This window comes from Pteronotus mesoamericanus, unplaced genomic scaffold (assembly GCF_021234165.1).
Source record: "Pteronotus mesoamericanus isolate MK-2021 breed Mesoamerican mustached bat unplaced genomic scaffold, CSHL_Meso_final contig_25, whole genome shotgun sequence".
NCBI classification, from domain to species: Eukaryota; Metazoa; Chordata; class Mammalia; order Chiroptera; family Mormoopidae; genus Pteronotus; species Pteronotus mesoamericanus.
The window spans coordinates 4,784,751-4,799,384 of record NW_026555105.1 but is presented as its reverse complement, the minus strand read 5'-3'; the positions used below and the strand labels follow the sequence as shown (position 1 = coordinate 4,799,384).

General features: G+C 48.2%; 1 protein-coding gene across 1 annotated transcript; it reads right to left on the bottom strand.

Annotated features, from left to right (window-relative positions):
* Positions 1 to 241: 241 nt before the first annotated feature.
* Positions 242 to 11,937, bottom strand: ZNF217 (zinc finger protein 217). The gene is made up of 5 exons (XM_054573587.1): positions 10,427 to 11,937; positions 6,589 to 6,705; positions 4,064 to 5,608; positions 2,498 to 2,629; positions 242 to 532 (listed from the first exon to the last, which is right to left on the bottom strand). The coding sequence occupies exons 1-4, from the start codon at positions 11,811 to 11,813 to the stop codon at positions 2,520 to 2,522; spliced, it is 3,159 nt and encodes a 1,052-aa protein (XP_054429562.1). The 5' UTR covers positions 11,814 to 11,937; the 3' UTR covers positions 242 to 532; positions 2,498 to 2,519.
* Positions 11,938 to 14,634: the final 2,697 nt, after the last annotated feature.

Below are 14,634 nucleotides of genomic sequence, written 5' to 3'. Positions count from 1 at the left end.
ACAACAGACTGTGGACGATTTAACATAATACAAATCATCAAGAAATTTTTTTTAAAACGTACATTTTAAATGAAAGAGCACAAATAGCAAGAAACAGCTCAGAGTGATGAGCTACATGAGAAGAATACACAGGGTATTTAAACAAGCAGGTACAACTTATCTATTTACAGATTTTTACCTGAGGTGCAAGCATTTATATACTTTCTCCCCTCCCCCCGCCCCAGCCCAAATGATTCTTTTCAGCAGCGCTCAAGTATGCAAAAACTCCACTTATTTGGTCAATTCTAAAAAAAATATTATTCAGGGACAAAATAGAGGTTTCCAGTCTCCATCTGTGTACAACTCAACTGTTCCAACTATAGTTTTTTATTGCTATTTGGTACAAAAGTGAACAGAACGTTACAGCACTGTAGTGTTCCTGTGTTCTATGTACAGTACAATCACAGCTTATTTCAGTAGCTTTCACCACTTGCTTTCTCCAAGGATGAACTAATTTAACTTCACGCAGAGAACACACATCCATCGTCGAGACCTAAGGAAAACAAAGATTTAAAAAATGATTAAGAGAAAACTGAAGGCAATTTTCAAAATATGTTAAGTCCTGGCCAGGTAGCTCAGTTAGAGTATCGTCTGGGTACCACAGGTTGCAGGTTAGCTCCTAGTCAGGACACAACGCAAGAATCAACCCGTGAATGCCTAACTAAGTGGACCACACATCAACATTTTGCAAATGCTCTTGCTCGCTCCCTCTCTCCTTCATCTCTCTCTAAAAATCAATAAAAACTTTTTTAAGAACTTAAAAGAGTACTAAATAAATTACAAAGATCTAGCCTGTAACATATTCCATTTAATCTTGAATTCTGCAGTGAAGTACCAGGAGACTACAGAGATGATGCTGCACTACTTTAAAATGGTAACAGATAGCTAGCTGTGATTTCGCGAAGATGATGTAACCAAGAACCAGAATTCGTATCAGTTAAACTAAGTCTGCAAAGACAATGGTCACCTCCCAGGAACTCTGCAAGTTTACACCTTATAAAAGGAAAACATGGCACAGGCTAGGGGTAGTTAACAAAACAAATGACTCAGGATAACCTCTGTCCGTGGGAAGAAAGGTGCATAAGACACTTGTAACATCATCTATTCAGCAACATCTGCTGCGACATTCCCGGCGGGGGCTGGGCGTTGAGCTCAGTGGGCAGTGGGGGTAAGAAGTGGCCATGAGCCACACGCACGTTCAGAGGCAGCACAGATGAGCAAGAAGCCCTGGGCTCTCCACAAACACTTGCAGAGATGGTATGTGAGCGGGTCCTGAAGTACCAGGAAGGGTGTTCTGGGGAGCGGGGAGCACAGGTGGAGAAGCCCAGAGGCTGCAGAAGAGACATGCGCTGTTACTGACAGGTCACAGCGCACAGAGCAGGTGGCCTGTCAGTGACAACCTGTGCCTTCCTCCATTCCTGTGACAGCACCGCTTCTCTCCGCGTGGGAGGAGGAGGCAGACCTGCGCGTGGCTACGGCTCCGTGTAACCCACGAACCCAGGAAGGAGAGGTTCTGCGCTGGCCGGGAGTGTCCCGCCGCCGCGCACTCCGGCCCCTGCAGGCCTCGGTCCGGAGAGCGTTCCAGGAACGGCCCCCGGCGGCGGTTCACCTCAGAGACCTGGACCTGTCCTGGAGCCCAGTCTTCTTACTCAATTTACCGTTAAGTGAGTCCTAGTGTAATAACTTTCTTACACACGTCACACCCTCTGCCCAAACCTGGAATAAACCAACATGCGTGCAACTCTGAGAACACCATTTGAGTATTTTGGGGTTACTCTCCAGTTAGATATATACTCCATGGGAAATCAAAAAGTCAACATAAATTAAACCTTTCTACCTGCTCCCATCCCAATTCCCTCCCAACAGGTAAGGACTGATAAAGGCTGTGAACAAGCTCTTAATGCAGGGCTGGGGCGCAGGCTTAGGACCAGGCAGACCTAGGACGAAAACCAGGCAGAGCGGGGCACTGGCAAGTCACACAATCCAAGTCTCGGACATCTGTGAGGTAGGTGTGGGACATCCTACCCTGGTAGCCAGGGAACTTTTTCTGTAAAGGGGCCAGACAGTAAATACTTTCAGGGGCTCGGGCCATGCGGTCCATGTCACAACTACCCACTCGGCACCCACAGACCATAGGTCCTGGCCAGGGGCCAATAAAATTGTACAGACACAAACAAGCAGAGAACATAGTTTGCTAATGCCGGCCTTGCCGCCCCCTGCTGGAAGGCGGATGAAAGAGGTCTTGTTTATAACACACTCGATGCAGCACAAAACAAATGCTTACTGACTTTTGGTTGCTATCTTAGTGCCTCTGGCCTGAGCACTCTAAGTTTTAAAACACACAAAAAAAATCAAAATTGAAATTCAAAGTAATTTTACTTTATAGTCTACTGAGTAAGCTAGATGGTTTACTTTCAATCAAATACAATCAATACATTTTATGTACGTATAGGCTCACCTTTCTTCCCCAAAATAGGAAATCAAGTTTTTTTGTCATTTGGTCGATAATGTGCATTCCCCATAAAACTCTCATAGCTCCTCTTCTGCAGCATGCTGCTAGACAAGTGTTGATACGACACAGGCCTTTTTCCTAATTGGGAGAGAAAGAAAGTGTAAGAGGGCATTTAGATTTCAGTCCAAGCAAGCAGGTAAGCTGTGGGCGGGCCGTGAGAGGTGAGTTTTCAAAGTCCCTAACTCCTGACAATGCGGTCAGAGCCCACCAGTCACCTAGGTGTTGTCGAGTTTCAGCCGCGATGCTTTAAAGTGCCATGCAGACGTTTGTTACCACAGTTTTAATTCACCAAAGCTACAATTATCTAAGTACTGGGCTGCCACAGAAGGAATTAAAAAGCCAAGAGAAATAGGCAGCCTGTTTCTTCCATGATGAATAAACCATCATGGAAGAAGTAAAAACACTGATTTTAAAATGCACTTTATTTGCAACATGGTCTTTTCTCAAGTAAAGACAAAGTTTTGACTTGAGTCCATTTTAAGTGCTGAGGGGGAAAATGGATGCTTTTAATCAAAAACAAATAAAAATTATTTCATTGCAATGTGTTAAGTTATTGTAGTGCTGAAAGCAACTGTTTTTTAACGTGCTCTCTGTACCCGATCAACAGGCATCAAGCCATCCTTGATGGAGCACTACCACCTCAGAACGGCAACTCGAAATGATACAAACGGGGAGGTCTCCCGTGCTGTCTGAAGCAGCACCACCCAGCAGAGCTTTATCAAAGGAGGGCGTGGTGGTCCAGTGCAGGCGGCCAAGGGGGGCTGCCGCCTACCAGGCTGCTCAGCAAAGGCGGCGGGGGCGGGCGGGGGGGCCTTTAAAAACGTCCCCACAGGGAGAACTCAAGTCATCTACCAGGCGACGGCTGCCATACACAGGGAAGCGGTGGCACTTCTGAAATTCACAAAGCATTTCACAAGGACTAAACAGGCCGCATGGTTCTGGTAAGTCCTGCCATCAAACTGCTGGAGTGGGTTTAACCGCGGGTGGGCCGCGGTCCGCCCCCGGCAGGCCCTGCGGGATTTACTGCCTGCCCGCCGCACCCCCCTGTGGGGGCCCCTGAGGGACTCGGGCAGGCCACAGTCCCCAAAGCAGTTGGGAGCCTACAGGGGCCAGTGAAGACGGGCAGAAGCTTCCCAAGTCTCAAATCGCAGAGCAGGCTGGGAGGGAGTGCTGGGCACACCACGCGTGTACCAGGAGACCCCGGTGGTGGAAGGCGACAGGCCTAAATGACACCTGAGATTTCAGGGCAAGGACAGGGTCAGAGCAGTGGCTCTCAACGGCCTTATGATCATCCTTAAGGGACAAAAATTAAGTGAGAAAAATCCAACACGCAGAAATAAGACTGACCCTGGAATGCCGGGCTTTGGAGACCACGAACCACGGCCACATCTAGGACGGTCTCGCTGTCCATAGTCCCCCCCCCCCCCCGCCATAGATCTATCCCCTGGGGCCCCTCCCCCAAGAAGAGGGAGCAGCCGGGGCTCAGCCGGCAGCGGTGCGGGCGGGCAGTACCTTCCAGCGCGACGCCGGCCGCCGCTCCCGCGGGGGCGCACGTATACAGCGGGCCCGGGCCGCTGTACGGCTTGTGCACAGTCAGCACGTTGGCGGAGTCTATCTCCCCCGAGGCCAGGAACCGCGGCTTGGGGGGCAGCACCGCCGGTGGCGGGCACGCGTACTCCTGCGGCAGCAGCGACGTGATTCCGCGGACCACCTGGTACTTCGGCAGGTCGAGGCCCCTTCTGTAGTGAGGTCCGGGCTGCTCCGCGTCCAGGGCCGCCGGCCCGGCTTTGGGCCGCTTGGGAAGCGGCTCGCCAAGCTCCGGGCCGGCGCCGCCCGCACTCCGCCCACAGAAGTAGTCCCTTCCCGGGGGCACCCACGGGCCGTCGTGCTTGGCTGGGAAGTCCGAGCCGTTGATGGTGCTGCTGCCCAGCGCCGGCTGGGACACGGAGACGCCCGGGGCTTTGAACTTCGTCTCTGGCCTCTTCGTTTTCTCCAGGGCAGGAGAAACTCCGCTTTTAGAAAACACCTCCGACGGCTGCTGCCTGGCGGCCGGAGCCCCCTGCGCCCCGACGCTGGACGGTGGCCTGTGCGACTTCAGGTTACTGGGGGCTAAAGTGCTAGAGTCGGTCCCTGAGGTCAGAGAGGCTTTACCTGGCCCCGGGGGGGCGGGCTTCCCCTTCTCTGACGGCAGGGTCTTGGACTGAGCCGGGAAGGTGGGCTTGGGCTTGGGCTTGGGGAAACTGGACAAGGGAGGCACGTCTTTTCCCAGTAAAGCAGGTGGGCAGCCAGTGCGTCTGCTTCTAAGCCAAGACTTGTTTCTACAGTTTTTGTGAATGTCGGGATTATATTTATGCTCCAGTCGCTGGTGCATCATTAAAACTTCTGGATAAAAGGTCTTGAAGGTACAAAACGGGCAGGTAATACTAGGGATTAAACTCTTGCTCAGAGAAATTGCTGGGCAGCTGTGAAGCGCCCCGAGGGATAGATTTAAAGGTTTTTCTTGACAGTCCATGCTTGGCTTGACTCTGCCGTCCGCTGCCACCTCTGCCTTCACGACTTCGGCATTCTGGGTGGTGGTGGCATCAGGGTGAGGAGGAGGAGGGACATCCACTTCTGTTCTGCAGACGAGGTTACTGGCCTGAGGTCCAACGGCTGGTCTCTTCTTTAACATGTCCAAGTAAGCAGGGACAGGGTTTTTGCTCATTTTATCAACATTGTCTTCGGCTGCGTTATTGAAATCCTGAGTATCTTTGTGTACTGGCGAGAGGACAGCGCTGCCCAGGACACTCTGAAAGGCAGGGGACATCCCCTTAAGTTGCTTGGCAGGTGGGCTGCCTTTAACATCTTTGGCACCATCAAAAAATCTTTTCAAATTTTTGGTTTGCGCACTGTCGGCGGTGAGTAGTGCATCTTCGGTCTCCTGGTTTTTCCCGTCACTCTTGACCTCGGCGGCCGCGTCGACCTGCTTATCTTTGTGATGTCTCTCCAAGTGATACCGCAGCGAGGTCTTCTGGGCCGCAGCATAGTCACAGAATTCACATTTGTATGGTTTTTCACCTAAAACAAGAAATGCCACCATATTACGAAATTTATAAAAAGCATCGAGACCTTTGGAAACTGGAAGAATCTAAGGCAGAACACAGGGTCCTTTCCTCTCCCCTCTCCACCTGCTAACCTCCACATCTAGGAGTCCACCTTGTGGCTCACTTTTATCTCACTTGCTATTTTGAGTATCTGAACATGTGATGCATGTCTTTAACTTAAAAAAATAAAATAGCAACCCTTTCAACTTCTTTAATCTTCATAGTACCCCTGTGGAAGTGAGTATTATTATTCCACTTTTAAAGCTAAGAAAATGGGGGCTCAGAAAGATTAAATGACTTGCCTAAGGTTGCACAGCTAGCAAGAGGGAGAGATGAAATTCAAGTGCACACAGCATCCTAAACCATTGTTACAGCTGTTCTACAATCTAAAGAAAAGACTACAGCCCTGGCTGGTGTGGCTCAGTGGACTGAGCACTGGTCTGCGAACCGAGACATCTCCAGTTTGACTCCCAGTCAGGGCACATGCCTGGGTGGCGGGCCAAGTCCCAGGTAGGGGTGTGCGAGGCTCTGCAACTGGATCGATGCAGCATCTCTCACATGTATCAATGTTTCTCTCCCTTTCTTTCTCCCTCCCTTCCTCTCTCTAAAAATAAATGAAATATATAAAATAAAAGACTATGAAATATATTCCCATTTCATTCTAAACCATAAAAATACGAAGAAGCTACGGCATTAAAAGACATTAAAGAGGTCTGAAAGTGAGATTTGGTAATCAGAAACTAAACAGGAAACTAACTGCAAAATAAGACTAGCTCAAGTTACAATGCTACTAAAAAAATTTAAATGACAGCTGCAATCCGCACACTACACATTTATTCTTACACTATTCCAAGGCCTGCCAGATTATCTGAACCACAAAAAAAAAAAAGAAAGAAAAAAAATCATGGGACACTACACCGTAATTCTTTTCACCAAAAACTCTAAGTTCCTTACCTGTATGCGTTCTGAGATGAATATTGAGGTAATAATTTGAACGGAAAAACTTTCCACAGTAACTACATTCTCTTGAGGATGTAAGATGCTTTATTTTGCCTCCATCGTCATTTTTATCTTAAAGCAGAAACAAAAGTATGTAAGAAGACAGCGGAAGTACATGAATAAGCCAAGGTGACCGAAGTGTTCTTGACAGAAAGCATGAAATTGCCCTGACTAGTGTTGCTCAGCGGACTGAGTGCCAGCCTGCAAACCAAACGGTCACCAGTTTGAATCCCACCCAGTCAGGGTGCACGCCTGGGTTGCAGGCCAGGTCTCCAGCTGGGGGTGTGCGAGAGGCGACCGATCAATGTATCTCTTGCACGTCGATGCTTCTGTCCCTCTCGTTCTCCCTCCCTCCCCTTCTCTCTTTAAAAGTAAATGAAATCTTTTTTTTTAAAGCATAAAATAACTTTTATATTAGTGTTGGGTAAAAACTAAAACACACCAGGCGTTCTGAAGTTGTCTGAAGTTCTGCAGCACCCATGTGTGTTGTGTGTTTTGTGTTGTGTTTTGGGGGCAGGTTTTGACTACAGCAGAGTTCACCGTTAAGGACTGAGTTTTCCCTGTGTTCCTCACAGGGAACGTCGCTAACAGACATATGCTCGGGCAGCCTGCTTTCTCCCAACCTGGCTGGCCCGAGCAGGATCTGGCCAGTTGGAGCTGGACCTAACAAATGGGCTGCAACAGCCAGCTTCTTCAGAGTAAGCCATTTAGAAAACTGAGCCAATATAAATGGCCAATATTCCCAACCACCGGGGAAAAATAAGGTTTTTAGCTTCAGACCGGGCAAGCGACCACTAGAGGGTAGCAAGCACAACTCAATCTTCACAGAAAATAAAAGGTTCGGCGCCGGGAAACGCGTAGGGAAGTCTGTCAAAAGTCAGAAATGTTTTGGAAAGCAGTTTGTACTGCCCATAGCGCTCAGAGGGCCAGACTACACCTAACAAACCCAAGCTGCCCTCGGATCACAACGCACTAAGCCTGAAGCTTCCAGCCGGACAGCACGGGTTAGACAGAGCGACAGAGGGAAGAAGGCCCCCTGGGGACACGGGTCAAAGGACGGCTGCGCGTCCCAAGACAACCAGAGGGGCCACAGGTGAAACACCTGCTCCCCCCAAATGAGCATTTATGTTTCAGATGGACTTCCTCTTTTTGCAGTTCGCTTCATGTATGTCACAACATGACGAGTTGGGACATCTCTTAAAATTTAGCACGACTGAGCTGGTCACTTTGCCTTGAAACACTTCCAACTAAAAGGCCCCTCCCCAGCTCCCTTCACATTGCACAATCTAGATTTACTTAGAGCCCATCAATTCTTTTTAAAGCAGCTTACAGGAAATCCATTGGTTAGCATCCAGGCACCACAAAGACAGGAGTGCACTGTCTCCTTCACCCCTGCACTCCCCGAGGAAACTGTACCGGCCCCTCACCCTCTGAACACCTCTGAGCATTCTAAAGGGGCAGAGACAGCCCTGGATCCGAAAAGGTGCCACAAGGGCTTTAAAAAATAAGAGTACCCCATGAACAACTATTATTAATCCCATTTATAAAAGTTGAAACTACTTTTTAATAATTTACTTCGTCTTTTTGATTTTCTTAAAAATAAATCTAAAGAAAGCCAAGTTGATAGTAAATTATAACAAGATATAGCTAGACCAGAAGACATCAGAACACAAGGTGGGGCAAAAGCAGGTTTACAGCTGTTCCTATGGAGGAGTACGATTAATAAATAATTCAAGAATAAGCTGTGTTTCACATGCAACTGTAAACCCGCTTTCACCCCAGCCTGTATAAATCTAGGAAAAATAATTCCCTAAATGCAGACGCCTCGTTTTCCTTTTTACAATCACCCAAGGCTGTAGCTGGGCTTGTACACCTTGTCGCAATTTCCTACTTCCAACTATGTGTCAGGATTTATGTTATGTTGCATCACACCCCGAAAGTTGTGCAATACCTTTGTTTTAACAGAAGGGACATGAAGTGTCCACATCTACTTGGTTGCTGCTCTCTCTTAGCATCACCTCTGACTTTACAGTGCTGTCCTTTAAAGGACTAGACCTTTTATAAACAGACTGTTAAAATTATCCTTGCGAGGCAGAAAACCAGGATAAATCTGATGAACCAATTTCGCAAACAGGGAAATCAGGGCAAAGAAGGGTTAAGCAACATATAATCGGCCGCAGAACAATGCAGTGGCAGAACCAGACTAAGCCCAAGGCCCGGCGCTCCCAGCTATTATGGGCATTCTAGTCGCCTGACGACCAAGCCCAAGTTTTCCGCCCAATTCTTCTGCCCACACCGCCTGCTGGCAGAACGTGACTGGCCATTTCGTGTCTTTCAGGGCACTGGGGCATCTCCGGGGCCTGATGGTTTCCCCACGACCATGTGGCCCTGAGGGGTACTGACCCGGCAAGAAAAAACTGCTGAGACGAGCAGCCCAGGTTGAAAGCTTTTTATGATGTCACCGAGACACCATAATGGGTTCTCTGGACTTCTGCAACTCCAGATGGTAGTTCTCTAAGTGCTAGGTTTCCTGTGTCCCAGGAAACTCAAAATATTCTAAAGATTAGATATGAAAACCACGGCTCTCACATCCATCACAAAATCAGAAAGAGCACCAGGCCCGGGCTCTCAAGAGGACAGCGAGTCCCGTGCATCATCTGGTCGAACGCGTCTCGAGTCTCACCCCCAGAACTCTGAGACAGCTCACCGTAAAGTTACAACAGAACGCAGCATCTGTTTTAACCAGAAAACACTTCTCTAAATGACAACGTTTTTCTAAAACTAATTCATGTTCTCACTATGCGCTTGCGGGGACTGCTGACTGTTTTCAAAGCAGCAGAATCTGTGTTCTAAAAACATCCAACCACGCGGATGAGCCGCTCTGGGGGAAGCGAGGATGGCAGGCCTCCGCCAGGCGGGGTCCTCTGCCCGGACAGGGCCCACCAGGCTCCAGAAGCATCACCGCCCCCGCCGAGCCCTCAACGGCAGCTTCTGTGTCCTCTAAGTGTCATGAGCACGTTAAAAACGACTGAGCAAATGAGAGTTCTTAAAGACGTCTTTGGTATATTCACGTTTCCTGTATCTTACGAACAAACATCACTTCTGAGCTGTTCATGAATACCAGCCCCAGACATAAAGGACAGGACACCGGGCAGAACCAGAAGGTGTCGCTGACAGCAGCGTTCTCATTCCAGTTAACCATCACCCCAGCACTTGTCACCCCTGGAAATCCACTATGATAAACACACAGAGCTGGGCTTTGACAGACAGGGATGGTCACCGCGCCTAAGAATTCACTTATTTTCTTAAGTGTGATCACGAATGCAGAAAACACTTGAGCAAAGGCCAGCGCCTCGACCCCGAGGCTGCTGACATTTGGGGCCAGACCTTCTCCGCTGTGGGGCTGTCCTGTGCGTTGTGGGGTGTTTGGAAACATCCCAGCTTCCCCCCACTGGGCCAGCAGCACACCCCCCCAACACAGCTGGGACAACCAAAAACGTCTCCAGACACTGCCACATTTCCTCCGGGGACAAAACCATCACTTAATTAGAAGCACTGCTTCAGGCTGATGGACAAGTTAAAATAACATGTGTCCTTTGTTAGTAAAATAGAAAATCCCAGAATTTTCAGAACAGGGAAACACCTTGATAGATGGATAGGCCTTTTACCTCAACCCAGGGCGGGGCAAGTGACTTACAAGGGGGAGGTGCCCCGCAGCCTGGACTCCAACCCCCCAGGAAGCCCCTCAACGGCCCGCGCCCTGCCGGCGGCCGGCCCGCAGCCCAGGACGTACCCAAATGGAGCCCTTCGGGAAGTCCGTCCTCGGATCCATCTTCGGAACCGCCTTCCCGGTCCACGGCTCCGCTTTCGTCCAGGGTACCGGTGAGGTCTGGAGAACACGTCCTTGGCTGCCTTCCGTCCACAGACATGGTTGGCGACTCAGCGTCCATCCTCCGGTCCTTCTTGTGGACCCTTGAGTGCAGCACCAGCTGGTGGTAGGTCCTGAAAGCCTTGCCGCACTCGGAGCAATGCGTGGGCTTCTCTTTGTTACCGGACAACTTGGGGTCCGGGTCCCCGGAAGGCACTTCACCATTGGCATGTCTAGCCTTCTCCTTATCCTGGGAGAGGCCTGCACAACCGCTCCTACCTGTTCTGGACTTTCCAGAACCTTCGGGATGGCTCTTGCTCGCATTCCAGATTTCTCCAAGCTCTTCTTTGTCCGAATCATCGTTGTCGGTGCTTCCTTCCTGCCCGGGCTGCTCCTTCACCTCCCGGCAGACGGCGACTTTGCCCTTGGTGGCCAGCTGCCAGGCCTGGTAGGTGGTGAAGGGGTCGAGCTGAGGTATCCATCTGGTGGGCTGCTTGCCGGTTTCAGGGTGCGCTTTGGGCCTCAAGTTTAGGAACTGCAGGAACTCGTCTCGGGGGGCTGGCACCCCCGCCAGCTGAGCGTCCGCCTGCGTACTGCTGCCACCGGAAGCCGCGTCTTTGGTGTGCATCTTCCTGTGATCAATTAGACTTTCTTTATTTGGAAATAGGAAGCCACAAACCATGCAGATCTTGTAAGGAGAGGAGATGCTCTCAGCGGCCTGCTCCTGGACCACCTCGTTGATGGTGGCCGGGCTCTCGGAGCCCTGCTGCAGCTTGCTCTTGGCCCCCGACTTGCCGTTGTGTGTTCGCATGTGGTTCTTCAGAAACCAGGGCTCCTTGAACCTCCGTCCACACACGTGGCACCCATAGGTAAAGGAGTCCTTATGTTTCTTCATGTGGATCTCCACGTCAAAAGCGACTCTGAACGTCTGCCCGCACACTTCGCAGCTCAAGTCTTCGTTGTCTTTGCCGCTCTTGTCCTTGGGAGGTTCTGTCCGCACCTGACTTTTATCAAGAGGACTGAGATACTCCGCTTCCACACGCAAAACTGCGGGCTCACAGAGGATGGGCCGGTGCTGCATTAAGACGTGTTTGTTAAGGTCTTCAGAGTGTGTGAAGGTCTGATTGCAAAACATGCAGTCCAAGGGCGTATAGCCTTCAATTTGGATAATATTTTTCTCTTGCGTGGCTCTGAAAGGAACAGCAGCGGTCCCTTTTATTGACATGGCATCATCTAGCTCCATCTGGGTGCCAAGAGAATTGCCAATAACTTCTGGTCCATCCATATACACTAAGAGGGATTGAGTTGGCATGTTTCCTGTCACTTCAGGACTGTGTGTAAGTAAGAACCCGGCTGAGGAATTTCTGGAGATGGAATAAGGCCACTTGTAAATCTTGTCACTCACACCCCCAGCAGCCCTGGGCTTCAAAACTAGAGCAAGTATTTGTTATAAAAGTTCAAAAGAAAGTGTATATTCCTCTAACTTCTTATCTTCAGAAGCCTTAGGAAGCCCAGTGATAGAGAGTATCACTGGTTCTTCCCACAAACAAGGCAGACAGACTCCCTGATGCGTTGATTCAAATATGAGTCAGCACAAAGCATTAGTTCTCTTTGTCTCCATTGAGTGAGTAATTCAGTTGAGCAAGAAGTCAATTCCAGCAACCTGGAGACAAGGAGATTTCCAAAACCTAGAGGGGAAAAAAATAGAAATGGTTGGCTCCAGTCAGAGAAAAGAGAAGGCTGGGCACACAGTCCAGAGGGAGCTTTTCTCCATGTCGCAGAGAAGGCACCAAATTCAGCTGCTTCACTTTTACGCTACTACAGTGCCAGCCTGTTAAACATGCTTGTTAATTAAATCCAACCACTTACCAGTCGGCACACTTATTACATCACTAGAATTTCATCCAGTTAAGAAACTTAAAACATGGTGCTTTATGGTTTAAATCAAAACTGTAAAGTTTCACAACAAAAACTGTGAAATTCAGATAAATATATGTTTAAAGTGTCACTGAAATGCACATCTCTATCTTTATAAATAGCCTCCACAAACGTAGAGACTGTAAGAATTATAAAAAATAAGATGACAAAGCACTTGAGGTAAAATTTTAAAAGCCAGAGCTTCAAATTGTCCTACATATAAACATATAAGAAACACACACACCCACAAGCACACATAAAACAGGTCAACAACACACAAAAAAGGAACCTTTCCTAAAATCCCTACTCAGGAAATACCCCTCAGAATGGCTGCTCACCTTGGCCTAGGGAACCCTGACAAATTTCGGTTCACTGATACTGTAAACCTCAATCCACTGGCCCAATCTCACTTTGCTTGCAACAACTCTCTGCCTTCAACAAGAATCAGGGTAGGGCTTCCTCGTCCAAACAATAAATGAGGAAATACATACATAGCACTCTTTTGTGAATGTCTACATTTAAAATTCTCAACACAGCTGGTTGAGATTCGCGACACGCCTTCAAGTCTTTAAATTAGAAAATGGATCCTTCTCGTCTGTAGACACCTTTTTCGTTCGGCATAAGTGGATGAAAACTGGATGACTTGTTGACACTCTGCAGGCTCTGATCTAGAAGCTCACGTTCGCTCTTAGAGAAGAATTACCAGTGGCCTCTGAGGCCCAACCCTCCACCTTTAGGACAAGCATAGGAACTGTTTTTAAGTAATCCCAACTACTTTAACTGAAGCCAGTTAATTCCACCCAAGAAAACAGAAAGCCATGCAAACTGCTCCCACCACAGGCAACGTTGAAGAAAAAAAAAAAGTTTACTCTCCACTTCCTCAAAGAAAGAGCTCAGAGAAGACCAGGAAACACTTCTTCACACTCATAAAAGAAAAAAATTCTCACATTCCCTGTAATCTTTCATTTAAGAAAAAAAACACAAAACAAAAAAACAAGTACTTTAAACTTTCCTAAATAAGACCGCAGATCAAAGGTTAGGGTAAAGAAAGAATACACTAAAGTATTTCATGTTAATTTCTTAGTCTTTTGTTGCTTTCACAATGGAAGATAAATCCATGGGCTGACTACCTGCTCAGTAGGAATATGGTAGAACACTCCAGAAACCTGAGTTCCAGTCCTGCTTGAGTCACAACCTTAAAGTCGTCACCACCACATTACCTCAACTTAAGACGGGGGGGGGGGGCGCAAATTACAGGATCACCTCAGAGTTCCAAAAGCCTATGGTGCTGGTGGGTAAATCTGTATTTATGTACTCAAAATCTGTATGGACAGATGTACTCAAAAGAATGTTTAATGACCATACTAATCAAGGTATTAAGTGATGTCTGGATATGTGGCTGATCATTTACTCATTCAACAAATACTTACTGAATGCCAGTATCCTGGGCAATATTTTAAGAAATGAACAGGACATAATTCAAGGAAAAGCAGTTACCAAATTCTAACACTGATTCTCACTGGCCAACAGCTAAATGAGAAATAGAGAAACAACTTAATGAGTTCATATTAATTTCAATTTGAATAAAGACTGTCTTTTATATGAGGTCTTTTCTACTATTTGATTCGAAAATACCCTTTTTATAAAGTGGAAGGGTGGCAATGGCAAATAACAGGTTTGTTTTGTTTTTTTTTACGTATCCTCATTTGGCAAAAAATCATAGTCAGTCTCCCATGTCAAGGCCTCAACATTATCTTTTCCTTTTAAAAGAAATCTTACTAGTCTGTGACATTTTTAAGTTTTGGGGAATTCCATTTTTCTATTAAAAAAAAATCTTTCCCCAAGACACAGCCCTGAACCCAGTCTCTGGATTAGAACACAACGTGGGCCATCGCTGCTGTTTCCCACCCTGGGCAATTGGAGGCTGGAGACGCACCTTGGAGAGATGCTTCAGTTTCCGTTTTTATCTCTGAAATGTTCGGTCTCTGGGGTAAGTTAGTTACCATCAGCTTCTAACGGAGGACTGAAAGGACGGGCAAAGGAGGCAGTGCTAAAGCCTTCGGAGAACGCGCTTCGGTTCTGCCTGGGGCGAGGGACGGGGGGCGGACACGGTGGGGGCCTGAGACAGCGGAAGGGCAGCCCCAGCCAGCCAGCCCTCTAGTACAGCAGGTGGGGAAGACCACCTTCTAGGGGGAAACTGAGGCTGTTCTTCCCCT